This window comes from Tursiops truncatus, chromosome 2 (genome assembly GCF_011762595.2).
Source record: "Tursiops truncatus isolate mTurTru1 chromosome 2, mTurTru1.mat.Y, whole genome shotgun sequence".
NCBI lineage: Eukaryota > Metazoa > Chordata > Mammalia > Artiodactyla > Delphinidae > Tursiops > Tursiops truncatus.
The window spans coordinates 41085253-41103519 of record NC_047035.1 but is presented as its reverse complement, the minus strand read 5'-3'; the positions used below and the strand labels follow the sequence as shown (position 1 = coordinate 41103519).

The 18267-nt window shown below is 32.4% G+C and overlaps 1 protein-coding gene across 1 annotated transcript in view; it reads left to right on the top strand.

The window, feature by feature from the left end:
• PPM1A (protein phosphatase, Mg2+/Mn2+ dependent 1A) overlaps nucleotides 1–8929 on the top strand; it is a 43143-nt gene extending 34214 nt beyond the window's left edge. The window contains exons 3-6 of the mRNA XM_004327653.4: nucleotides 1196–1313; nucleotides 5488–5596; nucleotides 7023–7080; nucleotides 8037–8929. Coding sequence (XP_004327701.1) covers nucleotides 1196–1313; nucleotides 5488–5596; nucleotides 7023–7080; nucleotides 8037–8066 — 315 coding nt within the window. The 3' untranslated portion in view covers nucleotides 8067–8929. The remainder of the gene's footprint in view (nucleotides 1–1195; nucleotides 1314–5487; nucleotides 5597–7022; nucleotides 7081–8036) is intronic.
• Nucleotides 8930–18267: the final 9338 nt, after the last annotated feature.

Genomic DNA, 18267 nt, shown 5'->3' with positions numbered 1-18267 from the left:
TTAATTAAAAATCAGGTTTATGTAATATCCAACACAAATCAAGTTTATGTAACATCCAACACATATGTTAAAAAAAAATCAATAGAGCAACAACTTGGTAGTACACACTATTGTTGTTAATTTCTGAATTTGGGGGGAACCAAACAAGGATGCTTATGTTCTTTGTCCCTTTTAGTATAAAAAAGGGAAAAAGTAGCATTCATTTGTTAGGTTTATTCTGTAGCGCTTGAGAGTTAAATACTTGTTAACTAAATTAAAAGCTGTTTTCTTGAGAGACTTGGTCAGATTCAGATATTAGTAAATTATGACTCAGATTCTACTTTATCTCTTCTGCATTATGCTCTGTTTTAAAAATTGTTCAGTATCTTATCATTTGCCTCATTTTTATACAATTTCCCCCAATATTTTAAATATTAAATTCTTTGTATTTGCTTAAATTAATGGTATAACTTCAATTTTCCCATATAGGGGAATTAAATACTTAAAATTTTAGAACTCCAATTACTAATAGGAAGAGGAAGTCTGATTTTTGGGGAGGCCAAAATTGATTCAAGTATTTTAATTATAGCATTTTGAATATCTAGGTGCTTTTAAAAACAAATGTACTTCCTAAAAGTTGAAACTTTTTTTTAAATTATGAAAGTTAAAAGCTGGTTTATAAACTTTATATATGTAGTTTTATTTCTAATTCCATATTTCTACTTATTATGAAGCAAATTAATTAGCCCCATAATTTATTTTAAATGTAAATTTGTCAAAAAAAAGTAAATTTCTCAAGTATATATGTAACTACAGATCAAATCATGTTGTAAAGAATATCACTAGAATTTTCTATCTTGTTGAATTGAATGAATGTATGTATGTGTATTTGTGTTAGGTATCACTTCATGTTAAGTAGGCCACCAGTAAATGTTCAGAAATATTTGTTTTATAGAGCTTTAAACTCTACTGCAACAATCATTTTTTTAATCTGTAGTGTTTCTCTCTTGTCTTTTGGAGTATTGGTTATTCTGTATACCATATGTACAATATATGTATTGGGTGGTGCCGCTCCACATGTGCATATATATTTTTCTCTCCTTAAAAACAATATATGTTTTCACTAGAACAAGTATAATTGGCATGACTGTAAAGGTTCTCAAAGCTTTGAAGAGCAAAAAGAAAACAATATTTTCTCAAACTTTTTTCTTCCCAGGGAAGTCGAGACAACATGAGTGTGATATTGATCTGTTTTCCAAATGCACCCAAAGTATCGCCAGAAGCAGTGACGAAGGAGGCAGAGTTGGACAAGTACCTGGAAAGCAGAGTAGAAGGTGGATCATTTAACAAAAAATAAGTAGCTTTATTAAAGAAAAACCTCAACATAATCAAACTTTAACATTTTAGCTTTTAGATCTTTACATGCCTTTGACATTTAGTGTACAAAAGTGGGAAAGGGCATTTCTGTAGTAGCTGTTTAGATATTTGTTATTGTCCTATCACAGTTATATTAGAAATAGCAACTCGGATGGCCCAGTACATTCTGTTCAGGATACTTCTGTTTAAAAAGGCTAAAGTGTTGTGTGCTTTCAAATTCTTTATGAATTCATTGGCATGAATAATTTTATGCCAGGAAAGTCTAATTTGTGGTTTATTTAATTATAAACAGATTTTTTATGATGGTGATAATTTGAATACCATCTTTCTGTGTAAAGCTGTGTGTATGAATTTTAAGATCTTTGGGACTTTAAAAAAATAACTTGAAGATCATAGCCTGGTTATTAACAACTTTCATGTGCCACAGCTTTTAAAAATTTATTTTAAACTGTTCCAAAGCTTCTTGCCTAAGCCATAAACTGCCTCACCTAGACAACATAAACCTGAATAGAAGACATACCTGGCATATATCTCTACCTGGCAGAAATATAAATGCTGAATAAAATCAAGAAATAAGTTGGGAATTACAGAAGTGTATTTGTCATAATTCTGCAAATTACTTTGAGACAATTAGAAAGGTATTTGTAGCTCAAGTGTAATGCCTTTAAATATTTGAAAAACTTTTAAATGATCACTGATGCAGCTACTATTTGCCATAACTATTAAGTCTCCCCAGAGAATTCCAGTTTACTGCATATATGCAATAAGCATGTAGATTATGCAGTTTCTTTAAGCAGAAAAATTTGACATGCCAATAATAGTGTTAAAATGCATTTTTGGCTCCTAATGTCATTACATTGCACGTTAAAGACCTTTAATAGCATGTAAACATTGATACACTATTATATCCTGCTGTGCCTGCATTATTAAAATTAATATGCACTTTAATTTTGTTTTCTCCCTTTTTGCTGTTTGATACCAATTATAATTAGTCTGATATTAGAATCATGGTTGGTTTTGATTTTTCAGTACTGTCTGGAGCTGCTATTTTGTTTTTATTTCTCTCACCTACTTGATAGTGATATATCTAGTATGTGTATATAGTATTTAGTATTTCATTCACTGGACATACTATTCAATGAGTTTGTTTCCTCACTGTTTCCAAGGGTCTTGGAAATTTTTTGTTTTAAGTGATTCATTTCAATATAAGTTATCAGTGAGATAAAATATTTAGAATGCTACCAAGTCATAGCACATTGGTTCAAACTGCTGTTAGTGGAAAAATATGAAACCTGAAGAAGAATATGTATTGGGATATGTTGATATTTAATTTATTGGCACTTTAACCTGAGTGTACATGTTTTCTTATCAATTTAAAGAAATAATTAGTTTTATTTACTATGAAATGGGGTCAAATTTTAGAAATGAATTGCTATTTTTTCTCTTTAGTGTGCACTCTTAAGTTTTTGATGCAATTCTAAATAATTGCTTTAGATAAGTAATTTTATGTTACAATATTAAGTTTTATATTGCTTATTATCAAGCAAGAATTGCCACCTGAACAGACTTTACATTAATCCTCAATATTTTTGGTATGTTGAAGTGTTGTTATACTTGTACTGTTCAACTGGAGATTATTATGTCGTAAATTAAATACAGTATTATTTACTGAGGTAGATTTGATGAGACTGCATCTAGTTAAATATTACAGTAATTAAAAACCACTACTATATTTAAAAACATAGAAAGAATTAATAGAAAGAATGTAAAACATAGAAAGAATGTAACTATTTGCATTGTAAAAGTTGTTATATGTCTTAAAAAGTGATAAATACTGCAATCAGCTTCCAAAACAGGCACTGAATACCTTTTTCTTTTTTTCTTTCTTTAAGTACATGCCTTCACTAAATTGCTGTGACCTATTAAACCTCATTTTATTTGCTTTGAATACTTTTGGCCTCTCTGTCCACACCACAGAAAAGGACAAAGGCTTTTTAGCTCTCCTCCTATGATATTCTAAATACTTGACTCTCTAGGGTTGTGAAAAGATTCAGCTCATGATTTAAACCATACCACTTAAGTTGTGGTCCTTCTAAGCCAGTTTAAGAGGATACTTGTGTCATGTATGTATTTTTATTTGCTACTGACTGCCCAAGCTTTAAAGTTGCTAATTTGGAGATAACTGATAGAATCCCTCAGGCTTGGTGGAGGGGTGGGGGCCAGAATATGTTTATACATGAGTATGTGGAACATAGATATTCTATACATATATATTCCTTAATAAAAGCATTCAGTCTTTTTACAATTGTAATTAAAATGTATAGTCCAAGAGCAATTAAAGGAATATTTCTTAAAATTTCTTTTTCTTTATTTTTTAAAGCACAGAGAATCAAGGCTAGTGTAGTATTAATGGTCAGATAGTTTAAGTGTATTGTCCCATGTGGAATAGGAGATATAACTGTTTTTAAAGTCTTATATTATTTTTTTAAAGAATTTGTCTTCCTGTAATTTTATTCACAATTAAAATATCCTAATTTTTATATTTTAACAAAGGAGATGTATGAAACATCAAATATAGATGATTCAAGGTAATGTTTTTAGACCTGAAACCATCATTGATTGAATTTATCATCAGTGTTCATTTATATTGTATCTAGTTATCTATCCAATAATTGTATTGGCTTAGCAGAGACTGTATGTTAAGTGTATTACAGCTTTAGATTGTGAAATTGTGCAGTTTAGGTCAACATCAAATTCCTTTATTTTTGTACAGCAAATTTCCAGCATTAGAATCATGTAGAATAAATATACTAGATGTTAAAGATTATACAATAAAGGAACTTGGCAAACCAAATCTGAGATCCTTGCTTTTTGTTCAGATTAAAGACTGGTTTAAAAAAAAGCAAAAAATAAAAGATGGTAAAATTTGGCCTTAATCCTCAAAGGACAGTTTGAGCCATTTAAACAAGTATGGGTAGCAATGTCTGTCTTTTAATATGTGGCTTTAATGATGAATTAATATTTTGAAGCTTGATCAAAGGATGAAAGGGCTTTACATGCATTGTATTTTCAAAGGTATTTACAAATTGAGAACTAGAATGATCTACAATGATGACAAAGAAAATTTCTTAGTGTAAATAATGGAAAACAAAAAATTGAACATATAACTTACAAATACTCTTGGCATGATCTTACGTTTAGAATAAATATGCTGAAACTCCAGGTAAAGACTTCCTGTACTTAAAGTGAATAGTTTGAGAGCTCTTTAAGTTGTCTGTGCATAATGGTTGGTATTTTGTGGTATGAATAACAATATGCATCTGCATGGCAACACTGCCGATCATATCACTCTATCCATTTAATAACTGAATGTTTTGAAATTAACAATTTTAAATACAGTTGTATGGTTTATCAAATTTTTTCTTTTTAAAAATTTTGTCCTGAAATTTAGCCTTTTTCCATTCTGTAGGCTTTGTTCAAACAGTCAACTAAGGAAATGGTATATATCTATTTATTGCTTAAAGATACTTTAGACAGAAGTTAAGCTGAGAGTGGTGTTCAAGTACATGACCTATTCTGCACATGCTACTTAAGTATCATTTTGCAAATATAAACATATGTAAATATGATTTGGGTTAGTATATAATCAGTAAATCCCCCATACTTAAAGGTTTTTTTTTTTCTTTTTTCAAATCTTGAAATTATTTTTTTAAAAAAATCTGTGTACTGTATTTTCAGGGCAAAGTTCAGGAAACATGTTTCCAGTCTAAAGAGAGGAGTTAATCTCCTCAGATGTAATTAGTTGGCATCTTAAGAGGAATATCCTCATTTGTACACACATATCCCTGATTATGGTAATACATTGATTTTAATATGAAATTTTTTCACATTTTTATCTTGTTTATTTTCATTCTTTGAAGTTTCTGGAAAGTATTGTATCTCTTGTATCATTTTGTACATCCCTTTGTCATCAATTTTCAAAGGTCAATTTGATTTTTATTTTTTTATATAGTTTAGAAAATCTCAGATGTGGTAAATGCCATCTTTAAAAACCTAAGTTATCTTTGTTTGTTTTTTTAATTATTATTAAATTTGGATAACACTTACAAAAAAAGTACTTCTGATTCCCAGAAATCATAAAGAAGCAGGGGGAAGGCGTCCCTGACTTAGTCCATGTGATGCGTACATTAGCGAGTGAGAACATCCCCAGCCTCCCACCAGGGGGTGAATTGGCAAGCAAGTAAGTTATATTCTGCGTACTCTTACCATCTATCTCTGTACATGAAAATGTTAGGTGTCCGTTGATCAAATGTGTATTTACCTAATTTCTAAAGTGACTTCAAAATGTTTAAGCTGTGGTTCGGTGTTTTTCAGTATTAATGATATATGGTGCTTACTTAGAATCGGTATCAGAATATCATTGTAACTAATTACACTGAAGGCTGTCTTCAGTGGAGGCTTGGATTACACTGATTGCCTCATATAGCATAACTGAGATAATACAGTGAAAGAAATTTTTAAACTAAATTACATAGTACTACAAAATTCTAAGTGTCATTATTATTCCTACTATTATAATTTGATTTTCTTAATCCCTGGATAACTGAACACCCCATGGATGAGCATTTTTCTCTTCTTCCATCTGGGCCATTTTTCTGTATCTCTGATTTTCCTAGTGTTTTTGGTTGTTGATGCTGGTTGGTTGGGTTTTGGTGTAAGGCAAGATAGGTAGATGCATTTCTTGCTTTTTTTCTCTCTTCACTTTAGTTCCTAGAACTGTGGGCTAATATGTGTTAGATACTAAGCTTACATCTTTATAAACTACAGTAGAGACTTTAAGCAATTTTATAATTCAAGGCTTAAAACATTTTTACCTCAGATATCCATGTAATTGACCTACAAAGATATATTGACTAATTTCCTTGATCCTCCACTTGATCTGTAAGTGTAGCCATGTTCTTTAATCATTTCATGTAATTGTAAAACTTCCTGTTTGAAGGTTTTATTTTTTGGAAATTGTTTCTTCCGATATGATCTGTGAAATGACTGTCTATAAAATTGCTTCAAATCAGTTTTGTAAGTAGGGAGGCTTATAACTTATAAATACCACTACTGATTTTTTAATAAAATATGATACAAAAAGTAATTCCTAGACTTGCCAGGGAAATGTCATATTTGACATTTCAGTTTTAATAGCGCTTTTTTAAAGGGGCATTATGAAAAGCAGAAATTTAAGTGTAAAATATCTAAATTATTTTACCATAACAGATATTGAAGTTATTTCTACTTCACAACATTCAGCTCTTAACCAGAATATATTAATATTATATCTTAAGAACTGCATTGTCATTTCTGACTCATAACCACTAAATGCCAGTTCAAACAGAAGTAGCCCATATAGACTGATTTTTTTTCCAAGCCATGACTTTTAGTCTTCTATTAATTGCATTAGTAGAGTGTTACATTCTAGAATAAATTCACCACTACTTTAACAGTGGGGCCCAAATATCTTAAAGTATGGCTCACTTATTGACAGTAAGAAATAAAACTAAAATAATTTAAGTGTATGAGTATCTTTGACATTTTAACGAACACCTGGCTATGAGTTACTAAGCAGTTTTGTGCTCTGAAGAATTAACTTTCTGCATTTTTTTTTCTAAATTTAGGCGGAATGTTATTGAAGCCGTTTACAATAGACTGAATCCATACAAAAATGATGACACTGTAAGTGGCATTTAGCTCCCTCTGCTTTCCCTTCCCCTCTACTCTAAATGCATATCCTTCCTACCTGTTTTTGCAGAGCTGTTCATTGCACCCATTCTCTTACACACACCCCTGACTGCTCTGAACTCTGCCAGCACCACAGTTCTAGTGCTTGAGGATATAATCATGGTGAGTGGCCATTTAACTCAAAAAAGAAGAAAGTCCCTTTTAATTATTCTGGTTTTTTTAAGCCTCTCCAAGCAATCAACTTCAGAAATTTTCCGCCACTAAATGTTTTTTTGAAGTTGGGAATATCTCTGCTCAGAATCTTGAATTAATTCTGAGTTTTGTAAGCAGCTGTAACAGAGCTTCAGAATACCCATCTCCATTAATGCCCATTCTTTGCCAAGAACCCTGCATATTTCATTTAAATACTAGACTAGAGAATTCTGTTTATATAAAGACATTTAGAATGCCCTATTCTCCAATTAAGTTTCCTATTACAATTCTGTTGTAGTATGGTGATTACAGAAAAGTGGTAACTTAAAATCATTTGGGCCTGGCTCTGAAATATTTTATATATTGCATTATGAAACTTCCTCAAATCTCTTATTACTTGAGGTTTTTATGCAATAAAAATTTGTAAAGGTAGTGTTCTAAAAATAAATTGGGTTTATTGAAGAGAAAAATAAAATTCTTTTTAGTAGTTGATTGGTTTAGAAATACATTTGGTCAACCTCATGGTAAAATCATATTTCAAATATTTTATTCCAAAACAAAACAAAGGGTTCACAATTCTTTAAACAGATTAAATATTGATATTTCATAAACACATGTACACATATTATATATTTTAGAAAACATTTATATTCTAAAGGTCAGCTTTACAAAACCTTATCTTTCTGCATTACCCAGGAAATAATGCATCTCTAAGTTTTAATTTAGTTCCTTGTTTTGCTTTGTTTCCTTTTATAAAGGACTCTACTTCAACTGATGATATGTGGTGAAACTGCTCATCTAGCCATGGAGTTTACCTTCACCTCCAAAGGAGAGTACAGCTCAACTTCCTTGAACCTTTTAAACATCCATCTTCAACTTTAAAGAAGGGCATGTATGACATGGGTGAGAGTGATTACACCAGAGAACTTCAGCAGTACCACAGCTAGCCCAGAACTGATTTTTTTTTTTGTAAATTTGAGACTTATGTAAACGTGATTTCAAACCATAATTCATGTTGTAAATCAGACTCCAGCAATTTTTGTTGTATGATTTTGTTTTTTGTAAAGTATAATTGTCCTTGTATAAAATGCTCATATTTAATTATGAACTGCTTTAAATCACTATCAAAGTTATAAGAAATGTTTGGCTTGTTGTGTGACGCAACAGATATATAGCCCTTTCAAGTCATGCTGTGTTTGGACTTGGGGTTGGGACAGGGAGAGCAGCAGCCATGTCAGCTAGACGCTCAAATGTGCACGTGATTATGGAGAATTATTCCAAAATCTTACAAAGCTGAATATCCAGGGAGTTAATTGAAAACTAGTTTAATGTTTTTGGCAGTGGGATTGGCATTGTCGATAAAGCTGGTCCCTTCATTTAACTGTTCTAGGTTCTCTCCTTGTTACCATGAGTATTGCAGGTAATACAATATATTCATAAGAATATCAATCTTGGGGCTAAAATGCCTTGATTCTTTGCATCTCTTTTACAAGTCCTTACATTTAATTACTAATTGATAAGCAGCAGCTTCCTACAAATAGTAGGAGACTGCCACATTTTTGCTATCATGATTGGCTGGGCCTGCTGCTGTTCCTAGTAAGATATCCTGAATTCCATTTTATCAATAAAGCTTGATTTAACAAACAAGAAATTTAATCATGTATGTGTAATTCCTCCTTTACTCCGCCCTTATTTTAAAGCACCATACCATTGTAAACGAGAATTTTTCTCATGGGGAAAGATGTTAGTCTCTTTTAATTGGAAAATACTGTAATTCAAGGCATAAATGGAACTGTTTCCCTTCCATTAGAAAGACTATAAAAGATTTAAGTCTCTGTTGTTCTTTGATCTATTTTTAAATGGGTTTCTTTCAGGCTGCTTATTTTTTCATTTAGATGTGTTATCAGCCTGAATTTGCCTACTGTTTAGTTAAAATAATTGTCAAAGCTTGACAATCTAACAATCTAATCTATCGTAGGGGTGTATGTGTGTTCGTGAGTGTTGTGTGTCTGTGATTTTTAATTAGCCCATGTCTTTAGAATCCAAATAGTTAAGATGTATTTAGTGATTTGAAATATAGCATGTTGATAATATTTAGCTGTCGGCCTTTAAAAATAACTTTAAAAAGCTTAAAGAATTGTAGATATAAAAATAACCTAATTTAATTTAGGCTTAAATTCCTCTGATTAAGCATGTGAAAGTAAGTTTTAAAATCTGTCACATTGAAAAGACTCTACTGTTCTGTGCCCTTCTGTATTTTTGTCTGTTTAGGTTGAATATTGTATTTAATCACCATGTAATTTAATCATTCAGTAAGCAGATTCCCCACTAGAAAACTATTAAAATGTAAGATATAAATACAACACTGAATACAAAATCAAAACTGTGTATAAAGGTAGTATAATTTTGTTATATTTGTTTTTTCCCTAACTTGGAAATATACGTATTTGTATATATAGCCTTAAAACTAATGTAAAGTTAGGGGAGTATTGGGAAGAGTAATGTGAAATATCTCAGACTTAAGTAGTTATATGCCAGCAAAATCTTTTCATTATCCCTCTTATTTGGGAGGTGATTAAATGTAACTTAATTGTATTTAATTTATATCTTAATCCGGCATGAAGAAAAACAAGTGCTATTTATATTTAGAAATTCATAACAGTTGGAATTACAGAACCAATTCCGTACTTAACTTACAAATAAATGCTTAATGTCTAAATCTGTGGTAGAGTGCGAAGTATGATAATGTTCTAAGTTATGACTGTAAGCATCTAAATGTACATTTAATGAATACCAGTGCTTCTAGTATAGATTACCAGTACTGAAAACTAAATTCTTATTATAATTCCTTAATTTTTTAAGTAGACTAAAGTTTTTAGTTCTGGAAATTACAAAAACTTGAACTGGATTTTGAGATGCAAAATCTTAAATCGTAAGTAAAATATGTGATGGAAAGCTATATTTCAAACCATAGTAGCATATTTAGAGACTTTTTAATTTGAGGGTCTTTAAAAAAGAGGAGGTTAAAATATTCCTCTGTTAAAATGTTAAAATTATTAGTACTGAAATTAGGCCTGGAAGTGAGAGAAAACTGTAAGTGTGACCAAAGAAGACTAAATCTTTTCCACATGAGTCAACATTGCCATACTAGATAGAATTTTTAATTATAAAAGTACAGGAAGGAAGTATATATTATAATGGCAAACTATGTGTGTTCTTGATTCCTGGGGCTAATGGTGGTGGTGGGGAACCAGCCACACTTTAAAAGGCACTTTTGCACCTCTCTTGTGCACTTCATTTTTGTACCACTTAAATTCTTGACCTCCCACCCCATTTTGTGTGCTAATTAGCATCTCAGGGCAATGCCTCAATTTTTTGATATGTTGTATGTTATTTTCTTTGGAGGGTAAAAGTTCTTGTGTGATGATAACATACTATTCAAATGTACTTTCATTTAAATGTTTTAACAGGATGAACCCACTTTGCTGCTTTTAATAGGAAATTCATTTTGTATAGCAGATTCTTGTTGCCCTAACAATTTCACTGATCTCTTATTGTTTTAGCAAGGTAAGCTCTCTTAATTTCCACTTTCTTAGGGAATATACTTTTACAGATAACAGAAACAGTTCTCAGTATTAGCATTAACTTTAAAAAATCTAAGTGGTATTTTTCTTATTCAGCTTTAGAACCGTTTCAAACTTATTTTTAATTATGATGCATTAACTTGTTTCTAGAGTTCTATGCAATTAGTGTACTGCTCCAGCCACTCTTTTTTTTTTTTTTTTTTTTTTTTTTTTTTCTGCGGACCTCTCACTGCTGTGGCCTCTCCCGCCGCAGAGCACAGACTCCTCCGGACGCGCAGGCTCAGCGGCCATGGCTCACGGGCCCAGCCGCTCCGCGGCACGTGGGATCCCCACGGACCGGGGCACGAACCCGTGTCCCCTGCATCGGCAGGCGGACTCCCAATCACTGCGCCACCAGGGAAGCCCCCAGCCACTTTTTTTTTTTTACTAACTTCATAAAATTAAGAAATTTAGAGTAAAGAATAAATCAACTATGTAATTCAAATAATCTGAATTATAGTAGTACTTTTAGTGATCATTTGACCATATATTAATCCAGCTAGTAACTCACCTTTTCTACAAAATATATAAAGTGTTATTACAAAACACTGTTTTAGGGTAAGCACCTTGGAACTATAAAGAAATGAATAGGTCCTTGCTCTCAAGGAGTTTACATTTGAATAGAATTTATAATCTAATGTATGTTAATATTATAACTGGATCACTCATCCAAAAAAGTTACTGCTCACCTGCTGTCTGCCCCATACTTTCCTGAACAAGGCGGGTCTCTGCCCTAAAGAACTCATTTGCAGTTCCTTTAGTCACTTGAAAACTCTTTCTTCTGTTTTATTCTTCTCAAAGTTAAAAATCGCATTCAAAAGAAAATTTTGCTTTGCATAAGAATAAAATTGGACTGATGAGGCTTAAGTCTGTTCAGTATGCTTGATTGCCTTTCACGAATGGCTTATATTCTTCCAGCTGACAGCAGTAAATCAGAGAAATAAGGTAATGTATTGAATATTTCTTAGAATTCTCCAACCCTGGAAATACTGGTGGAATTTAACGCATTTAAAAACATATATCTAGGACTTCCCTGGCGGTCCAGTGGTTAAAACTCTGCACTTCCAATGCAGGGGACTCAGGTTCAGTCCCTGGTTGGGTAACTAAGATCCCACATGCTGCGTGGTGTGGACAAAAAATAAAGTAAGAACATGTATCTAGCTAAATTTATCTTATTTAACCAAAAGTGTGTATTTTCTTGAAAAAACAATGCCAATGTTAATATCCAATTTTAGCTAAGTGATTACTGTGTTTTAATTTTTTTAAATAATTTTACTGACCATCTTTACTGGACAAATTAATATGGAAATTCAGTTTGCAGTTTCTGAAAGAACTGATGAAACTGGTTACAGGGGTTTATTTTGTTTTAATTTTGAATTTCATGGTATATACTTTTAATTCATAAAGTTTGAATGAGAGGTTTAAACCTTTAATGTTTTGATTGCCATTTGTACAGTATTATGTTAGGATTTGGTATTAGAAAATATGTAAATATTTCAGTATATAAATGTTTCTCATTTGAGTTTTTTCTTCAAAGAAAACTTCTAGAGTTTCATATACTTTTGCTTACAAATACTGCTGATGAGATGACCGTTTTTTAATTAAGTGATCTAGTCTTCTGATTAAGTTTTTCTTTTAGGCGTTAGAAAGACTTCTTTATACTTTAAAAGTTTAGAAGCTTAATTTTACTTCTTTATATAACATGCTATGAATTTGGGGTTGTATTTGTTTTAAATTTTATATACAATACTTCAGAATATGCTTGAAAGATTTAAGAATATATTTCTAAATGTTATGAGTATAATACTGTGTTGTTTTGTTGGTCAGAATAGTTAAATGTCAGTTAAGTGTCAGTTATTACTAATAGAATGCTACACAGAGATGATGAAAGGCATTTGGTTCCACTTTTGTTTCCTATGACACAGATTCTTTCCCTTTTTCCTGTTTTATATATTTAGTGGCCTCTGCTCTCATGGTTTCCTAATTATATTACCAGTGGGTAGGAGTGTGCCAGTTAGAAACACTCAGATGTATTAAAATTGAAATCGTAGTTGACAACTTATACTTTTATAAGATGGTGGGGATGGGGTGGGGAAGGTTGTTTAACTTGATGTAACAACAGAGTGACATTTTTTCTCCCTTATCCTGCAGGAAATGTTGCTTCATTTCCTCTACTACCCTCTTGGTGGCTTCTCTTTTTTCAAACCAAAACAGGCCAATTCCATTTTCTTGAGCAAGAAAGCTTAGTGCATTACCTCACCAAGGCCAATTAATACTATGTAAACCTGGGCCAAAAATAGGAAAACGTGGGAAATGAAGGGTTGGGAAGATGCCAGTGAGGAGGACAGAGGAAGATTACTCTTAATTATTTAAAAAGCCATAGGAAGGTCTTCCTTGGACCTAGCTGTATATTATTAAGAACTGTTGCATCACATAAACCAGCAAGAACCAGCCTTTGCTTCTGCAGATAATTTGATTTTCCCAGCAAGGCAGAGAATGATAAAAAATTACTGCTTCCCCAACATAGAAACAACTGAGAAAAATAAATGCAATGTTTCGTCACCACAAAACCCAATCCTTCAGTTCTTTTCATTGTTTCAAAAACCCAGTTTTCTATAATAGCTTTCTCGTTGAATTAAATGTTTAGAAAAATTATTTAGAATTTTTCTTTCTTTTTACATTGTCCTCCTGATCCAGTAAAGGACATTTAGTAACATTTGCATTTCTATGGTACTATTTGAAGTTAGATTTGTGTAAGAGATTGGGTAGCTGCAGAACACAGTTAGTACTATCTTAATTAGGTATAATGAATGGCACAAATTCATTGCAGCAATACTTCTTAACCTTTCAGGGTCACAGGGCCTTTGAGACTGAATAATCCTAGGAATTTGGCACCCAGGAAAATGCATATAATGTACGTACCTCCCCAGAGTTTACAGTACTTCAGTGGTTCATGGGCCCCTGGTTAAGATCCTATACTACAGCATAACAGAGCCTCAACACTTTTCCATCAAAGCCCATAAAAGATATTAATACATCAAGGACGTCAAAATAATTTGAGTCTATTTTAAGGAATCGGTTTTTTTTTAAAGATAGAGTAGGTAGATGGGTGTCTAGGTAGAATCTGATATTAAAATGTCCTTTTTAAAATTCGTATCTAGGGAGGGAAAGAGAATGATTAGTATTTGCACTAGTTTTGGAGGATAACATCATTTCTAAATTTGCCACTTTTGAATCTCAAAAAAAAAGATGTAAAATGGAAATGTTCATGGAACATTTCTGACCTGCATAGTATAGATTTAATATATTCACAAACAGCACATTTGACTTGTCAGATCTCACTCAGGTTTTAAGATTTTGAGCTTCCTGGTGTCAGAGTTTATTAAATGTTTAGTTCACTTCAAATTATGAGAGGAATTAGGTGTTTACTGATAAATAATGTTAAAGTAGGATCTAACATACATACAGTCACCAATGTACAGGACTGAGATTTCTCTTAAACATAACCACCATGAAAAAATTGATTAGCTTGTTGCATTTGTTGCCAAAATTGGATGTTCGGTTACAGCATATTTAATTCCCATTTGTGGGAATTTTGAAATGTAAAGACTGTTGTCTTACCTGGTTAGCCCTGAACTAAGTCAACAGCATATCTGCAGGAAAATATCTTATTTATAGTAATATGCCTGAATACTGCTTGGTTTCACTCTTGAAATGATTTATTTCAATTAATTTGTATAAACGTTATGAGTGGAGAGATCATCTACATGTTAAAAGCACTATATATCCATTTTTCAAAATCCATACATGTAAAACGAATACAATTACAGAAGTATTTCCTAAACACAGTGTTTAACAAAATTCTCCACAGTAATTCACCTACTGTTTGCAGTTTATGTGATCCAAACTCTTAAAGAAATTCCATAAATGTGTATGTTGTATTATGTATCATTTTCTTGTCAAAAGAAAGTATGTGAATTCAGTTCTAACTTTAAGAATGTACTTTTTGTTTTCAAGTCCACTGAAGAAATTGCATTCAATCTGTGAGTGGTTGCAGATTGTATGAAATGAAAAGTAGAAATAATTCTAGCTCGCAAAACTGGTGCCACTAAATAAACAGGCAATTGCATAATGTGTGTGTATCTATGATTATTTGATACTGCAGGCAGCATTTTTGTTCTGCATAGAAACCTGGAAATTTTGAATTTATTTATTAGGAGACCTTAAGAAAATTTTTGTTCAACTGAACTTGGTTAATTTGCTTAAAAAGATAGATCTGATAGTCACAGTTTGAACTAGACTTGTCCCTCCCTGATTTTAGGAAGATGATTGAAAGCCAGTAAGTTCAGATTGATGATTATTTTCATGAAACATCCCAGAAACCAAAAAGGCATAAGTTGTCCCCTTGGCAAGAACATACCGTTTGTCGTCTTATAGATGTATATTTCTTACTCCTTAAAGAGTTGAGACTGTATGGGGAGTGGCCTGGAAAAGAACTTCTCCACCTAGCTATTATCCCTGGTGTAGTGCCTGCTTCGTATTAGACACGTGTTTAGGATGCTTACTTCCTCTGCTCATTCTGAAAATTGGTTGTACTACCTCTGTCCTGTGTTCATTCGTGTCTGAAAGTGTGACTTATTTTATAGGCTTGCATAGTTAGAGGGATTTTAGAGTACATTGAATTGATGATGTAAGTAAAGTTCTATGAACTGCAAGAGCTTATTTTGTTCATTGTAAAATGTGTAATGAAAACACAGTAATGAGGCATCATAGCCAAAGGTAGCAAGTCTTATAACTAAGGTTGAAGTAAAAAAGGGTTCATTTGGCTTATGCATAACTAGTATCTGTTCACTGGTCAAATTGTGTCCTGAAGTTTTGGTTTTGTTTTTTTTGTAGTTATTCTTTTGAATGTTGAAGCTAGGTTTTTTGTGGAGTTTGTTTTTGTTTAGTAAAAATTATTTCAGTTTTTTTCCCTTAATTGATCACATGCTGAGAAGCTGATATTGGAGTACCCTTTTTTTTGTTGTTACCACTTAGTAGCTCAGACTTGAAATTCCCATCAAATCACAGAAATTTTGATTCTAGTTGAAAAGTCTATTCTTAGATGAACTACCCAAAAAAACTTGGCTTGCATGCCCTCTGTAGGACTTAGTTTACTTGGCACAAAACCACTGGTAAAAGATTTGTGTTCTGCTGCTGCCTGTTGTCTACGTGAGATTCATATTTATTCTCATACCTAATATAAGGTGATTCAGAGTACCTAAAAAGCTTTTGATAAAATTGTGTTTCATGTTAATAGTTGTACTGTTACCTGAATAGTGCATTAGCTAAACACACTATATGTGTGTCATTCTCTGCTATAGTTTGGGTACCAGCTTGGGTCTTCCAGATAAATCATTTTCTCTATGGCTTTCCTTATAGCTACACAAATGTTTTTCTAGACACTTGACCTAGTGAAATTGACAATATTTGATCATTTTTGATCTACCAAAATGGCTGTTTTTATCTGGTTCCATTTAATAGTTTCTGAAGTTACTAAGTGATCAGATTGCAAGTGATCAGATTGCAATGCGGTGGTTAGTAGTGCCGACCCTCTGTACAGTTGAAAATCCAAGTATAACCTTACAGTCAGCCTTCTGAATCCTTGTTTTGGCCTCAGCAGACTCAACCAACCACGGATTGGGTAGTACTGTAGTACATATGTAGTGGAAAAACTGCCTATAAGTGGACTGTGCAGTTAAACCTGTGTTGTTCAGAGGTCACCTGCACTTCTCAGTATTTATATTTCAATTAAATCACGTCTCCTTAGGATTGATCCTTAGAACTGGATGACAAGTTTAAAGAAAAGCTATAGCTTTGAAAAAATTTGCCAATATGAAGTTCGGTAAATGGACAATACCAAATTTATAATTCCTACGTTGAAATTAAATGAAAGCTCGTAAGACAACTTTTTATTTTAAATTACTAACTTATTCTTTGTCTTTCCGACTTTTCACAGTGCCCCTATAGTTGCTCTAGGATAAATCAACTTGCTGCGTAGACATTTGGTATGAGAAATGTTATTCCAGCAGTGACCCAGAAAGGGAATAATATTGAATTTAAATGTTCAGGCAGAATTATAATAAAGCATAAAAGATAAGGTGGGAAAATGATGTTTATGGTTTTATTTTTAATTACATAATTGAGGTGAGTGAAGAGTTCCTTTCAGACATTTTATTAAGCCTGTTAAGATGTATGGATCCAACTCAGTCTGTGACTGTGAGACATCATTGAAGTTTCTGAGAATCATACTCTTCAGTCCTTGTTAAAGGTGGGTGAAAGCTCTAACTTCATTCTGAGTGATGATCAAACTCTGACTTAGGTTGTATCCATGCTGTGCCCTTCCTAAAGATCTTTTATATTTTGCTATTTGTGTTTGTTTTGGTAACAAGTATTTAAAAATCAAAGGGTTTGCTAGAAGAGTTTGTGACTAAGTCTAAGGTGTTATGTATGTACTTTATATTAGCATCCTGAAACCATTCCAGGATTGTCTTTTAAATTCTCAATATAACATTTTGAATGTATAGTTGATTCTATTTAATGAAGAAAACAAAGTTTAACTATATGTCATTATGAGAGCAGAGTTATTCTCAATTATTTTAGCCATTGATCTTTTAACTGCCTACTACAAAACTGAAAGGTTTTTTAAACTAAAAGTCTCCAAAACATTCCTAACAAAAACTGAAATTTTCTAGTGACTGGATGAAGTAGAAGCACATGGGAAGTAACTTTTTAAACTTAGCATTAGGCAAATAAAAGTATTCATGTATCTGATGTAAATTCAATTTTTATAACTGTCTTTTTTTGATGTTCTTTGACAGACTCTTTGCTGCAGTGATCCTTAATAGAGAGGGGTCTTATTAAGGGCAATAAAACTGCTTCTGTGCCTAGATCACAGAAAGGGAGCTTACTTGCTGTCCTTCCTTAGTATTTCCTTTTCTGTGTGAAATCAGAATAATTGCCTTCTTTTTTCCTTTGGTTTTGTCTTAAATATCTAAGTTCCTAGCCTATGTTCTGCTTTAGGACTTCTGTAATTATTTTTTAGAGAACTCTTAAGGCGTTGAATTCTATATCCTTGGATATCATAAAGTTTTATCGTGTGCTCTGTCCTGATTTTTAAAACATATAGACTGGACTGTTTAATGACAGTATGGTTATAAGTGTATTATATATGCATATACAAATATCCTTGTTCAAGGTCAGCTCCACAGTGCCTGTCACTACTGTTACTTCTTCAACCTGACCTTCAGAGAGGTTTGCCTGCTTCACCACCAGATGGACTTGGCATCTGACAGGACCACAGTGTCAGTAAAAGCTTCATCTCAGG